This window comes from Podarcis gaigeae (genome assembly GCF_964106915.1).
Source record: "Podarcis gaigeae genome assembly, chromosome: 8".
In the NCBI taxonomy this organism is placed as follows: Eukaryota; Metazoa; Chordata; class Lepidosauria; order Squamata; family Lacertidae; genus Podarcis; species Podarcis gaigeae.
In genome coordinates this window covers 4312876-4333341 of record NC_139684.1, presented here as the reverse complement: position 1 = coordinate 4333341, position 20466 = coordinate 4312876, and the positions used below count along the sequence as shown (strand labels likewise).

Sequence of the window (20466 nt, the reverse complement as noted above, 5' to 3'; positions counted from 1 at the left end):
CTGGGCCTCAGGGAGATGCTGTTGGCTGCTGGGCATAGGAGATTGAACTAGGTAGTCTGACTCAGCAATGAGCAACTATGACTCTCCCAATCTCTCTTTGCAGGAAGAAGTTCTCAGAAGAAGCTTCCAGGACCTGGCCACAGAAGTCGCCCCACTTTATAGGAGGCTGGCACCCCAGGCCTACAAAAATCAGGTACCTGGAATGGCCCACTGTACAGCTCTTGTTATTATTGTGCTGCTGATTTAAGTATAGATCCCAGTGGTTCTCAAACTTTTTTCTCTGGGCCATATTTCAGAATAAAAGTTTGCTTGTGCCACACTGAATTTTTGGCTGGGGGTGGGGTGGAGACCAGCTTCTAGCAGTGCTTGACTGGTAACATTGAACACATCTATTTGATATGCTCATGGGACATCCAGAAAGTATAAAACAATGCAGCTACATAAGAACGTAAGTCATTCCAAAATATTATTATAAAGGACCTCTTTCATATGTGCTCCACAGTGAGAGGTGTGAGCTTGCAGCGTCACTTGATGCTCTCATGTTAAAAGATAGCTATCCATATTCTGCAATAAATAAATGATACTATACAATACTGAAATGTTTAAATGTTTCTCTAATAATCCTCAAATCTTCCCACCGCATTTGCCATCCTCTCCTGCTGGTGTGCCACAGCCTTTAAGAACCATTGACCTATCCTGTCTATGAGGCTGTTGCCAAGGTCTGTTGCAGGAAATGCTCTGATTCGTTGTATACTGGTTTGACTGGTTTACGGCAGTCTTTGCCCAGCCTCCTATCTTCGAGATGTTGTTGGAACTCAACTCAGCTCCCAAAACATTGGCCAGCACTGCCTGGGACTGATGGAACCAGATTGGCACTAGAAGAAGGCAGTATAAAAATATTGAGCAAACAAAAGATGGAGCCCAGTGTGGGGCTAGGTAAATGAAGGTTCAGGTCTTTGTGTAATCATAGAATTCTAGAGTTGGAAGGGACACAAATGGTCATCTAGTCCAACCCCCTGCAGTGCAGTCTTGTTTCCAAGGACAGTCCAGTCTTGGACTGCAACTCCCATCAGCTCCAGGCAGCATAATGTTGGATTCCAGGGCAGATGGGAGGGTAGCTCTGGTGGCTGGGGCTAATGGGAGTCCAAAATGTCTGGACAGCACCAGGTTGAGAAAGACTGCAGTAGTCCATTGAAAGTGTGGCTGTTGCTTTTGTCTTGGCCCTCAGATTTTAGCCCTTTGTCCCTTTACAGCTCTAACAAATGCCCCCCAAGAGAGGCATGCCTAGCCCCATCTTTGCCCACTTTTAGATTGGAGGCAGGGGCTTTTACCTTCCCCCAGCCTTTTGGTCTCTTCTAGTGGTGCAGGAGTTGTAGTACTGCCTCCTCTCCCTATCTAAAGCAATGTTTTTAGCCTTTATTTGTGTTGCTGTGTTTTTACTTGTTGTTTTTATTTTATTTTAATGTAAGCCATTTGAGTTGCTGCTGCTGCTGTTGTTGTTACATTTACATTTATTTATAGCCCGCTTTCTCCCAGGTGGCTTACACAAATTAAAATGACACAGATAAAATACAAAAATTAAAAATGTATGAAAGACAATTGTTACAAAATAATTAAACTCCATCTGATGTCAACTCCGGGGTGACTTCAGTATCGTCTTATTTTTATTCTATTCCTGACTCTATTCTGTGGGGAGAGGGAGGGTTAGGGAAATTAGGTGAGTTTTTTTGTTTTGTACAACTTCATGCTTTGTATTTAATAATAATAATAATAATAATAATAATTAATAATAATAATAATTAATAATAATAAGACAACAACAGGTTTTAAAAGTTACATATTAATATAAACAAACAAACCATACGTCTTTCCCAAGGTACTGCTGTGATTTGAATTGCTGTCTTTTCTCATCAGGTTACAAATGAGGATATAGCAATAGACTGCCGGCTTGGACTGAAAGAAGGGAGGCCCTTCTCTGGTGTGACAGCGTGCATGGACTTCTGCGCTCACGCTCACAAAGATCAGCATAACCTTTACAACGGGTGTACTGTGGTAAGGAAGCATCATCACTCATTTTATTAATTATTCGTTGCATAAATGATACAATAACAGCATTCATTTTCTTCAAGGAGCTCAAGGTGGCATACATGATTCCACCCCCTATATTTTTATCCTGTGAGGCAGGTTGGGCTGAGAGGCAGTGAGTGGCACAAAGTCACCAGGTGAACTTCATGGCTGGAGGTTTGAACCCTGATCTCTCCCAGATCCTAGTCTAACATTCTAACCACTACATCTGGCTCTCATTTTGGTTTTTGTGTGTGTGTGTGTGTGTGTGTTTCTTTTTTCCTTTTTGCATTTCTTTCTGGAAAGTTCCACAGGGGTGGCTGTCTTAGCCTGTTACAGCAAAGCTGCTAAGATTCTTGTAGGCCGTTCTTCAACAACATGGAACTTTCCAAATGCTTTGGACAACTGCTTCCATCAGCCAACTTAAGATGCATCTGACTTCATGCATTTGACTAAATGAACTCTAATCCATGGAAACTTTCTGACGTAATCCACTTGAAGGTGTCACTGCAGTTGTGGAAGGAAGAGTAGAAGGCTTGTTGGCCAAGCAAAGATACTTTGTCTTTATTGTGTGAAAGTGAAGCAGAAACTGAAACACAGCTCAGAGAGACCCAAATTAAAGGAGTACATGGCCTTAAGACAACCTTCGGCAACCTGGTGTCCTCCAGTTGTTTGGCTACAACTCTCCTGGTTGGAGCTGACAGAAGTTGTAATCCAGCAGCGTCTGGTGGGCACCAGGTTGGAGAAGTCCACTTTAAGGAAATGAAATATGATGCCTGAATGAGGATGGATGGATGACCCTGTGATCTGTGTCATGTTTGCTGGTTGGAAGATTCATGGAGGAGAAGGTTCTTGATGGCCACAATACATGATGGCTCTGCAGTTGGAGGCAGCAGTGCGTCTCTAAATACCAGCTGCTAGAAAGCACAGGAGAGTAGAGTTCTTTTGTGCTCAAGTCTTGCTTGTGGGTTTACCTTTGGAGCATCTTGTTGGCCCCTGTGAGAACATAATGCTGGCCTAGATGGGCCAGTGGTCTCATCCAGCATGTGTTCTTATGTTAGGCATTCAGCCATATACTCATGGTGTCCCGCTTTAGCTTTTTTTTTTAAAAAAGTGTTTCAATATGTGCTTCAAAAACCCATTTCTAAACCCATTTTCTTTCAAGATACCACATTTTAAAATGCCCCATTTTAAATGTTGTGAGCCAAGGATTGTTTTGCAATATTCAGAGCAGTGCAAAATCCAGGGGATAGTGATGTTCCAATCTGCACACTTGTCAGGGAAGGGCCGTGGCTCACTGGTAGAGCGCTGGCTGTGCAAGTAAAAGCTCCCTGGCATATCATTGGGGGATGGGAGGCACTCCTGTCTGAAAGCCTTGAGATCCACTACCAATCAGCACGGGCGGTACTGAGCTAGCTGGACCAATAAGGCTACTTCCTCTTTCCCATGTTCTACATCAGGTCAGTTCATATCAGGAAGATGGAATTTCTCCACCATCCCTAAGATACCTTGCCATTAAAAACAAAGCAAATAGGTCTTGAGGAATTCAGATTGAGATTACAGTGGGGGGGGGGGGAGCTGAGAGGAGGGAATGTGTGTCGTGCCCCCAGTTTGCTTAACTTGTAGAAATAACCCCCAAGCTAGAGGGGTGCTGGTGGTTTTCAATGGGAAAACAGTTTTGGAGTTAAGGTTAACCCTTTGCCTGCCATATTGCCCACTCTAGATCCCCTCCCACTCTAATAGCTGCAGTTAATACTTTACCTGTCATAGTGGGTTTTCTCCAGTTAACCACATCAGTTGAGGTGTTCAGGATAGCTTTAACTGGTTAAATAAGCGGCCGCTGAGGAATCTGCAAAGGTTTAGTCCAGGCATAGGCAAACTCAGCCCTCTGGATGTTTTGGGACTACAACTCCCATCATCCCTAGCTAACAGGACAGGGATGATGGGAGTTGTACTCCCAAAACATTTGGAGGGCGAGTTTGCCTATGCCTGGTTTAGTCCATAGGCCTATTAATTACACAGGCTTATACACAGGCATTTCCTCTCCTTAGCTTTATACACACACAGAAATTAAGTCACCTTCCCAGAGGGGAAGCAGGCCTCTGTTATCAGAGCTGCCCAATTCAGAGAGAAGAACAGGCTGCCTCCTGCACAAACATTATTGTCACAGAACCCCCTATGAGGTATTTAGGTAGAAAAACTAGCCAAATATAATCATGATAAATAAATGAGAAAGATGGACTCTAATTCAAACTTCCTAGATGGAAAAGATGGCAACAGTTAAGATTATGATACCTCCCAAAATGCTATTCTTCTTCTTAAATCTTCCACTCAAAGTAGACCTAAGTATAATAAAGGCATGCCCGAAACTATGGACAGTTTTCCGTCTGGGAGAAGAAAAAGCCTAGGGCATCTGCAGAGACATTAAGAAATACAATAAAAGATGGATAATTGTCTTTCCCTTCATAACTAAACTTCTGTTAACTGTTGTCAGAAGATTTCTTTGTCAAAGTTGGGTAATTAAAAAAAAAGGAGAACATCATCCATGAGAGAATGGATAACTAAAATACGGGACGTAGTATGTGTGGTTAAGCTTACATGTATGGTGAGAACTAGAGAGGGTAGACAAGAAGGAAACATCTTCATTTTGAAACGGAGCCTTTTCATAATGTGCTGGAGTGGAGTAAAAGGTACAGGAGAATGCAAATCCATTTGTGTTACTTGGAACTTCATGATACTAATTTATTATGTTTGATTTTGGTGTGGCAATCTTTTCCTTCATGTTTAGCTTTAGATAACACATTTTACTCTACTTTTATTTCATTTTATTCGCCATCTGTTATATTTTTTATGTTTTGTTATATATACACACAAACAAAAACAAAACAAAACAAAACAAAACAAAACAAAAAACATTCCTGACACATTCATTAGACAGTCTGAGTGAGCAGATTCTCCTAGCAGTATCCTATCCTTTCACACACTCTTTTTATCCCACATGTAGCCTGCCTATCATAGTATATATTATAAATTCATACTACACTATTCACAGCTCTACCTCAGCACATCAGTTTGACCTAAATGTATAACCCGTGATTAATTGGCTCAGGTAAAGTGAAAGTATTTGTTCAACCACCTGGCAATAGATATGCCATCTTGAAATTCTCATTTTTCTAGGCATGCCTGAAGTCACTTTTTAGACTCTGGCCTTGCCGTTTTGTGTGTCCCCATTGAAGTAGCTAACTGGGACTCCCTGTGTGTTGTCTGGTCACTTCTTTAGGTGTGTACCTTGACAAAAGAAGACAATCGTACCACTGGGAGGATCCCTGAGGATGAACAGCTGCATGTCCTTCCACTGTATAAAATGTCCCCCACCGATGAGTTTGGCAGCGAGGAGAATCAAGCTGCCAAGGTGGACACGGGGGCAATCCAGGTTCTCACCTCCTTCCCCAGAGAGGTGAGGAAGCTTCCTGAGCCAGCCAAGTCTTGCAGGCAGAGGCAGCTGGAAGCCAGGAAGGCAGCTGCTGAGAAAAAGAAAATGCAGAAGGAGAAGCTGATTACACCTGAGAAAATCAAGCAGGAGGTTTTTGAGATGCCACCACTTCAGCAGGATGCAGGTGAGGGCAATAGGGGTTGGAAGCTGAGAAGGCCACTTGTCTTGTGCTTTTGATGTGCTAATCTGGTTACCGGTAGGTTTCTTACGCAGCTGCTGTTGGGATGCAGTCTGATCAATAGTTTTCAAAGTTTCTGCCCTTTGGGAATGCTTTATTAATCAAAATATATGAAAATAACAACAAGAGATGTGGAAAAACAGTAAGAAAGGACTGGATAGTACTGTGAACATCATAAGATTAGATTTGTGGACATTAAAACAGCAGTAAGAAGCAAGAAGTTGATTGGATCCCCTTCAAAACTTGAAATATGGGTACCCCCAACAAAAATTTAAAATTCGGCTGTTTAATTTGGAATTTATGTAATTTGGTTTATTTGATGTGATTGGTCGGTTAATAAAAAATTATTCTTAAAAAAAAAAGGGAATGCTTTATTAATCAATGTCTCTGTTGAGGCACTGCTAGGCACAAGCAAAGGATTCTGGGGCATATTCTTGGGTGCCAATCAGATTATTAGCTAGGCCATTTGGGCCTCACCATTTTCCTGTGCAGCCTGTGTACTCTCTATAAGCTTTTTCCAGCTTGGGACCCTCCAGAGGTTTTGGACTGCAACTCCCATCAGCCCTAGCCTGCACTGCCATATCGGCATGGCTATGCTGGCTGGAGATGATGGGAGTTGTAGTCCCAAATATCCAAAGGGCATCGGGTCCGGAAATGCTACTTTAGAACAATATTTTTTGAGTTAGTTGCATGCCACCCGACTTACTCCAAAGGCACCACCAATTGGAAAGCACTGCTCAAGAGCATGGCAAACAAACACTTTCTGCACAACTTAGAGGAAGACTGGTAATGGTAGATGTGTCATTCCTGGAACTGTCCTCAATTACTATTTTCATTTGTAAATTTCATTTCTATTCCACACTTCCTCCAAGCAGTGGTCAAATTTTGCCACTTAGGAGAATAGTGCAGACTATCACAATGTGCGTGTAGCCACTTACCATATTTTTTGCTCTATAACACGCACCTGACCATAACACGCACATCGTTTTTAGAGGAGGAAAACAAGGGGAAAAACATTCTGAATGAAACAGTGGATGTATCATTTTTGGGCTTCATGCTGTGGCCACAGACATGTGATCTGATGGTGAATTTGGGGTGACCCAATGCAAAAATCCTGAGAATTCCTGTGGATCCATGCTTTGTAACCACGTTTTTGCACCACTGCAGCCCCAAGCAACAGTGGGTGCGTGATTTTTTTGATGCAGGCTGTAGCCATGGACATGCTATGTGATCTGATGGTGAATTTGGGGTGACCCAATGCAAAGATCCTGAGAATCCCTGTGGATCCATGCTTTGTAACCACGTTTTTGCACCATTGCAGCCCCAGGCAACAGTGGGTGCGTGATTTTTTTGGTGCAGGCTGTAGCCATGGACATGCTATGTGATCTGATGGTGAATTTGGGGTGACCCAATGCAAAAATCCTGAGAATTCCTGTGGATCCATGCTTTGTAACCACGTTTTTGCACCATTGCAGCCCCAGGCAACAGTGGGTGCGTGATTTTTTTGGTGCAGGCTGTAGCCATGGACATGCTATGTGATCTGATGGTGAATTTGGGGTGACCCAATGCAAAGATCCTGAGGATCCATGTGGATCTATGCTTTGTAACCACATTTTAAGTGGGGAGCGAAGGAAAAACAAAGAAGCGACATGAGAGGGGTGTGCAGAGAAGCAGCTGGCTAAGAATGCAGGAGAGGGATTTAACGGAGGGAGGAAAGAAAGGCAAAAGTTTCCCCCCACCCAAGCCAGCCATATCTCTCTCTCTCTCCCTCCCCCCTCTCTCTCCCTCCCCCTCCCCCCCTCTCTCTCCCCCAGCAGCACCGGAGCACAGAGAGGAATTCCTCTCTGCTTGCCTGGAGGGGAGGGGCTTTCCCTGCTCTTTGTTCCGTTTGAGCAAAGACAGCAACGAAACAGAGGAGGGTGGGCAGTAAGACCCTGAGGCAGAATGCAGGAAAGCAGCCACTTCCTCTTTTCAGGTTTCCCTTCTAGGAGACGTGCGATTTGATTTTTGCCTGCTTTTTCGGCTCCAGGGACCACACATTTGCTCTATAACACGCACAGACATTTCCCCTTCCTTTTTAGGAGAAAAAATCTGCGTGTTATAGAGGGAAAAATATGGTAGTTAAGTTTCCCCCTCCTAAATGGTGTTCTTAGACACTCAGGCAAGGGACAGAAAGTCTGCTAGCCAGAAGAGTGGCCCAGATCTTCAAAGGTCTTGTGCCAAAGAAGCAATCTTGTTTCTGCAAATTAATATTGGTTCTTGTTTTGCATCTGCAGATATGGCTTTGAAAAGTGGACATTCCCAGCGGTCAGTCAAACCTTCCATCAAAGTGGAACCTCAGAACCACTACAACAATTTCAAGTACAACGGGAACGCTGTCGTGGAAAGCTACTCGGTGCTGGGGAACTGCAGGCCCTCTGACCCATACAGCATGAACAGTGTTTACTCATACCATTCCTACTATGCACAGCCTAACCTGCCTTCCATGAATGGGTTGCATTCAAAGTTCTCTCTTCCATCCTTTGGGTATTATGGATTTTCCAGCAATCACATGTTTCACTCCCAGTTTTTGAATTACGGTGACACAAGGAACGCACCCTGGGCAGGCACCAGCTATGAGAAAAAGCCTGATGTCCAAATGTTGCAAAATAACTTGAGCCACGGTTACAAGAATTCCGAACAGATGGATGAAATCCCACCCACTGTACGAAACAAAAACCACCACCAGCGCACCTACGAGAGATCCAGCAGGCATTCAGGCAAGCCCACGGCTGTGCCCCAGAGGTGTAACTCTGTCCCTGCAGAAGCCCTGTCATTTGCACAAAACACAAACTGCTTCAATCACCGAACAATCAAGCAAGAACCAATGGACTCTTTGTCACACATGGAGTCTATTCAGAGAGCGGCTGCTATTAATGGCCAAAATCCAAATCTGAACCTATCTGATTTGTCCATGTCATCTCAGAATGGAGGCCCAGAACAACAGTGGAGCCCTTACAAAGTCAACAGAAATGAGTCCCCTTCGGACAGGACTAGTCATGCTGAGAGCCCTTGGAACATGTTTACACCCAGTGACAATGCCGGCGTTCTCAATGCAAACACACAGAATAAGTCCAGCTTGTTTGGTTCCCACTCAAATGCTACCAGGTTACCACAGTCCCACCACTTGGAAAAGCAGTGGAATATGTTTCCTACGGAAGGACAGCCTTTGCCACCAGGCCCTGATGTGCTGGGGAAATCATGGAGCCCTTGCAAAGTCAACGAGAACTCTTCAGCCTTTTCAGTGAATTCAAACCTTCAGGAGAAGCCCTGGAACTTGGGGCAGCTGAATTTTGGTTCCATCAAGGGAAACTCCAGACTTCAAGATGAACTTTGGGGTTCTGCCAAAGCAGATGACAGGAGGACTCCTACGCCAGGCACAGGATTACCCAGCAGGCCATGGGCTTCCTTTGGCTCATTGACCTCTGTGGCATCAGGTGTGTGTGGGGAGAAGCCATTCCCTTCCTTGAAAGCCGATGGTGGTACAATGCTTCTGGATGCTGGCCAGGAAGAAAGGCCATGGGACTCATTCAGCTTAGATGACAGCATGGAAGAAACACCCGAAAAGAGCATCAAGGAGGAAGAAGAGGAGGAGGATGAAGAGGTGTGGTCAGACAGTGAACACAACTTTCTGGATGAGAACATTGGCGGGGTGGCAGTGGCTCCGGCCCATGGCTCCATCCTCATAGAGTGTGCAAGGCGAGAGCTCCATGCCACCACCCCGCTGAAGAAGCCCAACCGGTGTCACCCCACACGCATCTCCCTGGTCTTCTACCAGCACAAGAACTTAAACCAGCCCAATCATGGACTTGCCCTCTGGGAAGCAAAGATGAAACAGCTGGCAGAGAGAGCCCGGGCGAGGCAGGAGGAGGCAGCCAGGCTTGGGCTCCAGCAGGACATCAAAGCCTTTGGCAAGAAGCGGAAATGGGGAGGCAGCTTGGCCACTGAGCCCCAGCAGAAGGAGAAGAAAGACACTGTCCCAACCCGGCAGGCCCTGGCCATCCCAACAAACTCAGCTATCACTGTGTCCTCTTATGCCTACACCAAGGTAACTGGGCCGTACAGTCGCTGGATTTGAGCAGAGCGCAGCTGGCATGGGGCCATTTTACCTCAAAGTCTGCAGCACTGGAACACAGTGCTGGTTTGTGGTGCTTTTTCCTTCGTGTGTCGGAGAGAAATACGAAGCCAGGCCAAGTGTGACATTTCCAGTATATTATCTGCACTTGGGAGTTGAGCTGAAGAAACTTATTGCTGTTAACATTTTTCAGTAATCTAAAAATATTTATATCTGTGCATTTTTAATCTGTACATCATGATAATGGCAAGAGAAATTTGTAGTGTCCTTTCGCAAAGGAGAGCTTTTTAATTCCATTCCAAATACACATGTGTATATTGGATTTTTAACAGAAATTATTACAACTCTGAAGGGGATTATGTGACATAGAAGCAAAATTTAAAACTCAGCTGCACCCTAAGCCAATAAGAATCTGCACCACCCATCACATCCATGTGGGGTAGAAATCTCACATTAGAGACCTCCCAGAAACCAAGACTTACAATTAAAGTAGTTGTATAATTTGCTGTGTGATGGTTTCTTAGAGATTTAGTAGATCTCTTCCAGGAAGGAAAAAGGTTGGTGGAAGAATTAAGTAGAGAAGACAAGAGACTACAAATAGGCAACAGTTTCCACCTCATTGGTTTTGAACAGAGCATAAAATTTTGTGTGACACTTCTCTTAACTTGGGAGGGGCCCCCAACAGAATAGATGGATTCACACAGTGGGGAAGCTGTAAAAAGGTGACCCAATTTGTCTGTTTCAATCCTCAAGACAACTGAGTCTGCCTAGAGCATCTGAGGGGAGTACCAGTCCTCTGGCATGAGTGCAACTGGCACACGTTGCTGTCTGTGTAAAAATTATGTTGTGTAAACCACTGCAAGGTCAGGTTTGCTGTGAGCTTGTGGCCTAACTTTAACCAGTTTCAGAGGAGGTGGAAATGAAAAGAATGAAGATAAAGATATTATTTCTGCCACTGCATGTGGTTACGTTTTTATTTAAAGGCAAGTTCTTTTGAATGAAGTTCTTTTGCCAAGGCAAGAGGCAGTGGCTGTGCAGCCTGTGTAAAATTAAGCTATTTTAACTTCTCCCTTAACTCTTTTGGCATAAATATCTTACCCAGTTAAATTCATGAAGGAAGGAACTGAGAAAAGGACAGATTTAAGGAGAAGAGGTGGAAGGGGAGGTGGGGAGGACTGGGTAGAAGTGAAGCATAATAAAACAATATTTGGAAGGTGCTGTGTTTTGCCCAGGAAGTGGCCTGTTGATTTTCATGTCTCTCACTCTGTGGGACTCACAGAATAGCACTTAGGAATGTTTTGGTTCTTGCCAAATTTATCATACGGTGTAACCATCCACACTTAATTTTTCCGTAGGCTAGGCCTGACTATTTCGAACTGATGTCCGCCTCACTTTTGAATCTCTTATTCTGTAGTGGGAAAAGTAAAGCCACTCTGGAAACACAAGTATCTCGGGCTGAGCCCCTGTATCTTTAAGAAACCATCATGGCAAACCTCTTTTTATCATCTCCGGTGCAGAGTCCAATGAAAAGGAAGGACACAATAGATCTCCTTTGTGCTGTGTTTTCAAAAGGTGCATGCTTACCAAATGAAAATGTCCACACACACCAACCTTTACACGTGGACATTTTCAAATGCAAAAATGAAATTGGCTTATTGTAAGTTTTATTTTATTTTTCTTGTGCCATTTTTTAAAGAGGAAATATCAACGTTATGTGATAACTGATTACTGCAAAACAGCTGGTGCTTTTCAAACTTTGAATCACAACTTTTTAAGGTTAACCTCTCTTTCCCCATCAGTAATGCAAGTTGTCTTAAGAATAGCTGATTCACGTAAGTGGCTACACTCTCTGAAGCCAGGCCTCCCCTCGACAGAAGCATTGTGTTGCTAAAATGATGATAGGAAATCTTCCCTAAATTAGGATGAAATTCACTCTAATTCAGAACCCTTGTACTATTTAAACTACACCAAAAAGTTTACTTATATCAGGGTTGGTTGTTGTTGTTGTTTTTATTTAAAAAATCTTAATAGGACAGGGCTCAAGGACAGAAGTGTTGTGTAGGAGGAAGTTTGTGTCTGTGGTTCTTTTCCATATTGTGTGAATTTCATCCTTTACTGGGAAAATGTTAATGATGAAGTCCCTGCTGGGCTTTAGGTGCTCTCACTAAATTTGCTCAGAAAATCTCCATGAACTTCCATTGGAACTGGGGGTAGAACCTTCCAGCCTTGAGGCAGCAACTTCAAAGCGTCTCCTCAAAATGGGTGCCATCTTCAGATTGGGTGGCGGCAACTCTTTTGGCAATGGGTGCAAGAGTATTTTGCTGCCTTATACTACGGGTCTTTCTGTAGAAAAAATGGGAGGTCTGACTCCTTCAGCAGAGTAGGTCCCCTATGGCTTTGATAAGCCTGTGCATGCGATTTCTCAACACTGCAGAAGGCCAGAAGATCCAACACATTCGAGATCTGAAACTGATTATTCCTTGGCCACCTCCTTCTGCACTTAACAGGTGCCTTTTGAGAAAAAAAAACGGCTTGCAAATTAAAACCTGTACATAGCATTTTGTTTACTAGGGAACCTTCTCAATCCTCACGCGCTGGAACAGGAAAAAAACTAAACAAAACCAGGATCTCTATACAGCATCCTGAGTGTTTTATGTGGTTCTGATTTTAAACTGTAAATAGAGAAAGATTTTTTTAAAAAAGCACTTTCACCAAGATTTAAAAGAAAAAAAATTACCCAATAACTTGAAGAGCAGTATGTTTTAAAACAGATTATTGCAGGAGAAATGTAAATAGAAACAAAATATTTAACATGCTTTTCCGTCCTTTTTTTGTTTTTACTGTATTCTGTAAAGATGCTTTTTTTTTTTTTGGCAAGGGGAAAATCAATGAATGATAATTGATTTCTTATGCATACCCATGAGCGTATTGTGCTTGTTAAGAATTGTTCCAAGTCAGATTTATAGGAAATGTTCTGAATGTCATAGGATGATAGTGATGTCGTCCCATGCAAGGCCTGATCCTCCACTTCTGTAAATCAGCCATTGATTTCAGTGGGGCTGCTCTGAAGGCCATTCTATATGTTTGTCGAATCATGGACTAGTAGGCCTGCCTCGATTATACCACTTCAGGCTTCAGGTGGGAAAATCACATTTCTTTAAAGATTCACGTGGTCCCTCACCCCATAAACAACTACACAAAGTGGAACAGCTTTCTCTCTGTTATTTTAGATTTCTGCATGCAGGGAGGGTTGTTTATTTCTATTTAATGTTGAGGCGTCTGCTATCTGAAGTCTGATGTGGTCCAAATCCAGGAGGTCTCTGCATAAGCATGTAGCTCCAGCCCTCAGTTAAATCACCACATATTCCATCTTCTCAGGCTTTTTAGGCCAATGGCTGCTTGCTATTGACTAATGTAGACTGGATCTGTTAGCCGGCTGTAGTTGGGGGAAAGCATTGGCCTTGTATCTCTTTCCAAAAAGATTTTAGTTTGGTTTTTTGGTTACTGTAATTTCCTTGTTAACGTCTCATTTGACTTTCCTATTTTAAAGGTGTTGCAGGGGTGCCTTGGAAGATTCATTTGCATGACTCTGGAGAGCAAGAAATTGTAATATATGTGGGAAGGGAGGTGTTTCGTTTGGAGGGATGTTGCTGTGCATCTGACCTGTTGAAATCCTATTGTGTGTTCAGCTTCCGTTTAGGGATTTTTCTGAGCTGTCTGATCATGGCATAATGTGGCTCTGGAGCTGTAACTTTCTGACCTAGCAGTGGTGCCCTTAAGATCTCTGCATGAGGGAAATACCTTTCTGTAGAGGCAAGTTTAAAGAACAGGAGCTGTCTTGGGAGTCAGAAGGTGGCAACGCAGGAAGACCAATGAATTATTCCAAATTTGTCTGTGTCCATTTCCACTGTTTTTTCCACAATAGGAATAGAGAAAAGGAGAAAAACGAATTGGCAGGGCAAGTCCTTTATTTATCTCACACAAATAATCCAAAGGACCAAATGGTGCTTTCCCTTCGCACTGACACAAGTCCAGAGTGAATAAAACTGGAATAATTGTTCCCTATTGAAATTGTGTGTCTAAGGCAAAATTCTCATTTGCTTCCTCTAAGACTTTTGGACTGAGATTCTCTCCCTTTTTAAAAAATAAAAATCTGGCTCTCCAAACCCATTGTGCCAGGTGTTTCTCAGTATAATTGGTTGATCTTGGTGCAGATAGGAGGCAATCCACATGCTATTTGATTCTGGCAATGGCAGTATTAAATCTATAGCAGCATTATGTTAATGCCACCATCATTTTCTGCAGCACATACGTTATATGCACACTTTAAAACAAGGCTGCTAGAAGTAAAGGCAAAACTCCTGACTCTCAAAATCCTGGATAAATTGATGTACTTAGTATATTTACAAGTAGGGTGCAGTCTGAGGTTGTTTCTCACTACGTATATAACCTACCTCGAATCTCAGTTGTTGGGAAAAGTTACTATGCCTCAGATTTATCAATAGAACTGTGCAGAGATTATCTACTCCTGCTTTAAAAAAGGGGGGGGAAAGAATTATTTTATCTGGCAGTCATCTTTTTGCTTGCACATGGACAATTACAGCTCCTGTTGTGGTCAGGGTCATTTAGAAAAGTAAATGGAAACAGATATGTATTTATTTACAAAGGTGCTTGTAAAAGGTGTCTTAAGGGCACCACGTTGGCCCGACCATTCTAAAGCCAACGGGGTAAAAAATGATTACACTTCTCAGTCATAGGAAGTTGGATGTGCCATTATGGCAGGTCTCCCTCAGTCTGCAGCAACGTTTGTGAGCTTAATTATGCTGTTTGTTGCCTAGAGCAGCCTTCCCTAGTCTGGTGCCCTTGAAGGACCCATCAACCCCGGCCAGCACAGTCCATGGTCATAGGTGATGGGAGTTGGAGAGCACAAAACTAAGGCTGCCTTAGCTCGTACATCTCTATATGCCCACTGAACATCCTATAGTGAGGTGTGGGAAGCCAAGACCACCAGGGCCTTGAGCATCATGTTGGCCTTTTCAGAAATCATGAATCCTGACTGCAGCCCTTCTCAAAGGCAAAGCAACTTCTGCAGGACGGTAGTGAGAAATTTCTTTGAAGTGTATTTTTTTTGGGTAGTGACATGAAACAAGTTAATAGCAACTAGCCCTCAATCATAATAGCTGATGGTGCTAAAATTACAAACAAAATTGTAATCCCTGGGGAAAAAATCTTGAAAAAGGGATCCAGTGGTGTTCCAGCTGAAGTTATTAGCAAACTCCCCTTAAACTTCTCTGGGAGAAATTTGGGTCGGTTAAGGTCCCTTCTTTAAGTGGATTCTTATTTCCTCTGTATGCTTTGCTGAGCTACTGGGCCACCGTGAGTGTCATCTGTTTAAAATTATTTCCTTTGGGGCGCTTACTCTTCTGGGTTAATCAAGAGCTCAAGCAGATCATGGTAAATAATTATTTATGAAGCAAAAATGCATGGACCAAACAGTATAGAAGGCAAAGGAACAATTCTGCATACAGGGGGTCCAGTTTGGGAAGGTGACAAAAAGGCTCATTGCTTGTGAACTTGCTATGAACTTTTGTGTGTGTGTGTAACAGGAATGTTGTGTTGCTGTCTCTGGTTAGCAGACAGTTGAGGAGCTGCATCAGTGAGACACGAGGTTATCCCAATATATCAGTAGAGTTAGAGAGCTCCCTTCTTTCTATTTATCATAGGTTGTAACTGTGTCCCATAGAAAGGCAGAGAGAGAGAAAAATGAGCAAAGAAGCCCAGAGTTGCTTCAGCTGATGCAATGTCTGCACTGTAGGCTAAAGACACAAATTTTAATAACCGAAATCTTCTGATGAAATGGTGCTATCTTGGTGGGTTTGTTTTTAAAAAAGGGTGTTTGGGCTTGTTTGTTTTTGCCAGATTCCATCTTGCTATGGTGCTACAGTATATGTCAAACCAGAGAACTGTACATTTAACTGATAATAGAAAGTTTCAATGTTTTAAATACATGGGGTTTTTTTTAAGTCTATGCTCTGAGTCTGAAATTTACAGCTACATAATTTTTAGCTCATTTACATGTGTGTAGATCCAGCAGAGGTTACTTTGGTATAAATGACAACTATCCACATCCTAGGGCTAGATCCTTAGCTGATATAAATGGAGCAGCACAGCTTAGGATCAGATGCTGAGAGTTATCTTTTTACTAGTCCTACTTTGCTCAATGGAATCAGGTGCTGGCGAAACTACCACCAGTGAAAAGGGCTTCTGGGATCAAACTCAAGGGAAGTTTAACTATGAATAAGTAAAATTTAAAATGCTTTCCTTAAGCAGCTGGAAAATAAGGTACTACAAACTACTTTGAGATAACACTTGTGCCGATTTAGCAGGTGTGCATGGTGCAGGTATATGTAACATTCTGTATTGGTCATTATTATGCAAAAACAATGGGTGCTGAATTGGAAGTTTTGAGGTCACTCCAAGACAGAGCAGCTATTTATAAAGCAATGTAGTTGCGTCTTCTCCAGCTTGCTTGCTTGCTTGCTTTTATAGTTAACAGCAAAAAGTTATGACTTAGTCCTGCATTCCTTAACCAAGGAAAAATCCTTCTTGGACCATGTCTGCATCTCAGTGTAAACAGGTTTATTCTATAGATGTTAATATTGAAAACGGACCCAACCTGTTGAAGGTTCATAGTGGAGAAGGGAACCAGGGTCTGGCCACACTTGGATTTGCTACCCTTTAGTCTAAAATGCCAGCTTCATTCTGCTACTTTATGATGGCTTTTTCTTTGTATATTGCTATTTGTGAGTAGTTGTGTCTGAAAGTTTTACAAGATACCATTTTGGTGCTATTTATTTTCTCTCTCACTCTGTCTTTCACTTTTTCTCTCTCTTTTGTTCACAAGACTTGTTTTAAATGTGTACAGAAGCCAGGTTTTCATCATATAATAAGCTTGCTGTTATCACAATACATACAAAAAATACCTCAGAAACAGAGTATTGTGGCAACCTGTGATTCAGTTATAGCTAATGGGATTGATACAAATATTAGAAACAAGGTGTGTATTTTATTACGTCAACACTGTACTTGACATCTTATAAACTGTATGGCCTTTGTAGTTCTATTCTTGGGCAAGTTCTCACTTTCAAAATAATGAAACATAATGAGGAATCAGTGTACAGAACTAATAAAAAGGTGAACTGGGAGAGTGGTGCTTTCATTTCAGTAAACAGTAGATTTTACTGAAGTACCTCAGAACAGCGTATGGCCCACATGGCAAAGCATTTTTAGAAATAAGATCTTAAGCAGCTATATTAACAGTAATCAAATAATAGTTTCTGCACATTTGGTTTAAAAAAATCTGCCCCAATAGAATGTTCTCAAACTCTTTTTGCTGCAGAATTTGCAAAGGTTTCCAATGAGGTTTTGATCTGGGAACAGCAAAATCCTGACTTTATTCATCACCACCCCCTGCCCCCGCCAGCAAAAAGTGCATTATTTTTTCAAATATGCCATCCAGTTGGATTACTCCACTAAGTAGTTTTGAAAATGCAGAAATGACAACGCTGGGTGGACTAAGAAACAGATTCCAGGGGCAAAGATGAAATGTTGGTGCTAGATTGGGACAGATCCCCAGCATATTATTGCTCTTAGCGCTCTACCACTTCAAGGACAGTATGTGACTTGTTTTTCCAGACAGCAAATTATAAATCTTATGGTAACTAGCAAAGAGCAACATTCCTGTATTCTCTTAGGAAGGCAGTTCTCTGTGGAATGCAACAAGAGTCTCGCCTGCATTAAGAATATTTCATGGTCAAGATGTGAATTGTTCTTTCTCTTTTTTGCCTAAGAATAGTAAAGCAAATTGGCCAATTTTGTCTTCTGCTCCAATATCAGGGATATATTTTACAAGTGATTTTTGTTTGCCATCCTTTTCCTCCTTTTTTGACACCTGTTGTTTAGAGTTTACTCACTGCTGTTCAATCTTTGGAAAACGTCTGCTGTCCAGCTGGCTTTTAGCTTTTGATTTTCTTTTTGCGTGTAAAACTAATTAAAAAGGTATAAAGCTGACTTCTAAATACATTTTTTAAAAAAAATTAAGAGAAATGAGGAAAAGAAACAGGTTGGATTTGGCAGACTAATTCAGTTTAGTTAACCGAAGGCTGTAACTTCTCAATGTATTTGATTTCTTGTCTCTTTGAATTCACATTTGGTAAACGAGACCTCCAGTGGAGGCCACCTTGTGGACCACACTTGAAGATTTCTTTGTTGATTTGTGACCGTGGCTACTTGAAATGAAGTTTATCTGGGGTTGGTTGACAAATGGTAGATTTTACAATGTCTCAAGGCAATAGGACTTGTGTATTAAACTGTAGATATCCTTAGTATGGTAAATTTATGCTGATAATTTTATTTTGTATAATTTCCCCCTCTTGTCTGTATTTTTTTTCCTTTCACACTTCTCCCTTCAGTGTCTCTGAAAATTTATTTTTAGGATGCCTAAAAATTGCAAATATGGACCCTCCTTTTTTTAATTTGTATTTTATTATGTTACACAACCAACTGGTTTGTGAAATGTATTATTCCCGATATCTTTAAACTATTGTGGGTGTTTTAATAAATTTTATATTTATTTTTTGCACTCAAATTCTGTGTGTTTTTTCCCTCTCCATCATCCAAGCTTAAGATTTCTTCTCACATTACATTTAAATGGTATTGCAGTAATAATGCAAGCCATCAGGCTGAATTGCCATCTGCCTTATGCCCCTGATGCCCTGGGCCTCAGAGGACAGAATCCTGCCCTGGCCATGCTGACACTCACTCAGCTGCGTGGTCCTCCTTCATGGACAACAACGGGCACGTGAGATGCCTGTCCGTCACCCTTCCTGATACACAGAATAATGTGGCTGGACTGCTTGCTCAACTCATTTGGCTAGTTTCCTATTACGGAGGTCTAAAACAGCATTGGACACACTTAGTTTTCCTGGGCATGTCCACCGAGTCTTCATTGTGACACCCTGCAGTGCCCCCCCCCCCCGGCTCAGTGTTCAGTGCATGGAAACCAGTTGTGCTGCCCTAAACTCGCCTCTACCCAGGTGGTGCAAAAATCATGCCTCTGCACTCTGGCTTAGCAGGCTCTCTGAGCTGCTCCCCTGCTGCTCTGGCTGGCTGGCTGAGGAGTGCAGTCTCCTCTGGCCACCATGGTGGAGGAGCATAAGGGACTGGGGGTGGGTGCTGATACAGCTCCTTGCCAAGGGTGCTAGGGAGCCTAAGTATGCCTGTGATGCAAAGTCCAATGCCTGTTTTCCTCTGTGTCACATACACACAAACTGCCTTCCTCTTCCTCAGTCAGGTGATAATTAGGGCTACCCCAGCAATCTCCCTCTGCCTTGGGCTTGGAGAGTGGCAGGGGCATAGTGTGGATTGCCAGTGCCCAGGACTAGGCAAGCATTGCATTCCCAACCTGTGGACCGTTAGCACTTCCTGAGTCCCTTCCACCAGTCCGGTATTGAACCCCTTCTTACCCCCAAGCATATGCATTGTATTTTAAGAAAATACTGATATAATTAAAGTAAGATGCATTTAATGATAGTATACTTAAACGTATTAAAAATCGCTTGGTTTAAATTTGTGCAACTTTTTCAATAACAGTCTTGAAATCTACATTGAAAGCTCTCTCCATGGACAGTATAGCTAGGTTACTCATTGTAGATCTTTTGATACATTTTGATTAAAGTTTTGTGATCCTCAACATGGGATGCACTTTTTTCACAGTTGCTGCCATGCACTTGGGTGGCATCTTCACCACCTTGACCCCGAGGTCTTGCTTTGAAGTTGGTGCAGGGGGGTGCACGAAGACACAAGAGGGTGCTGTGGCCTAACAAATGAGGATCAAGGAAGCCTTAAAAGCAAAGCTAACATTCTCCTGTTGCCTCAATGAGCCAGGATGCCTGTTCCCTAAATGAAATAGGAAAATTTGGAGACTTCGCACATATACGGACACAGCCTACCTAATGCATGCTGAGTGCTGTGGGCTTGTGCTCTCAGGGCACAACAGCTCTCCCAGGATTTCATTCTGAACTTGCAAGAAATTGATCTTTTAGTGTTGCAGCAACCACAGTTTATTTCATAAAATGTATACGCTGGTTTATTTGGTTTTTTTTAATGGTTAAAGCAGTTTTGCTAAAAAGATACAAGAAAAATTATCAATAAGAAAGAATAATAACCATAATTTAAGACTTTAAAAATTTTAAAACAACTGTAGACTGAAAACATTAAAACTTGCACCAACTTTCCAAGCATCTGGGTAAAAAGGGTCAAGGGACCATTAGGTCCAGTCGTGGCCGACTCTGGGGATGCGGCGCTCATCTCGCTTTACTGGTGGCTTCTGGGTCATGTGACCAGCATGACTAAGCCGCTTCTGGCAAACCAGAGCAGCGCACGGAAATGCCGTTTACCTTCCCGCCAGAGCGGTACCTATTTATCTACTAGCATTTTGACGTGCTTTCGAACTGCTAGGTTGGCAGGAGCAGGGACCGAGCAACGGGAGCTCAACCCGTCATTGCAGGGATTCGAACCGCCGACCTTTTGATCGGCAAGTCCTAGGCTCTGTGGTTT

General features: G+C 42.6%; 1 protein-coding gene and 1 long non-coding RNA gene across 7 annotated transcripts in view; one reads left to right on the top strand and one right to left on the bottom strand.

Annotated features, from left to right (window-relative positions):
* TET3 (tet methylcytosine dioxygenase 3) overlaps positions 1-18496 on the top strand; it is a 106787-nt gene extending 88291 nt beyond the window's left edge. For all 6 annotated transcript variants that reach the window (XM_083753113.1, XM_083753114.1, XM_083753115.1 and 3 more), the window contains 4 exons: positions 104-193; positions 1915-2052; positions 5345-5681; positions 8012-18496. In XM_083753113.1, coding sequence (XP_083609239.1) covers positions 104-193; positions 1915-2052; positions 5345-5681; positions 8012-9852 — 2406 coding nt within the window. In that variant the 3' untranslated portion in view covers positions 9853-18496. The remainder of the gene's footprint in view (positions 1-103; positions 194-1914; positions 2053-5344; positions 5682-8011) is intronic.
* The window catches only part of LOC310851240, a 984470-nt gene that overhangs the window by 388271 nt on the left and 575733 nt on the right, over positions 1-20466 (bottom strand). The window lies entirely within an intron of this gene.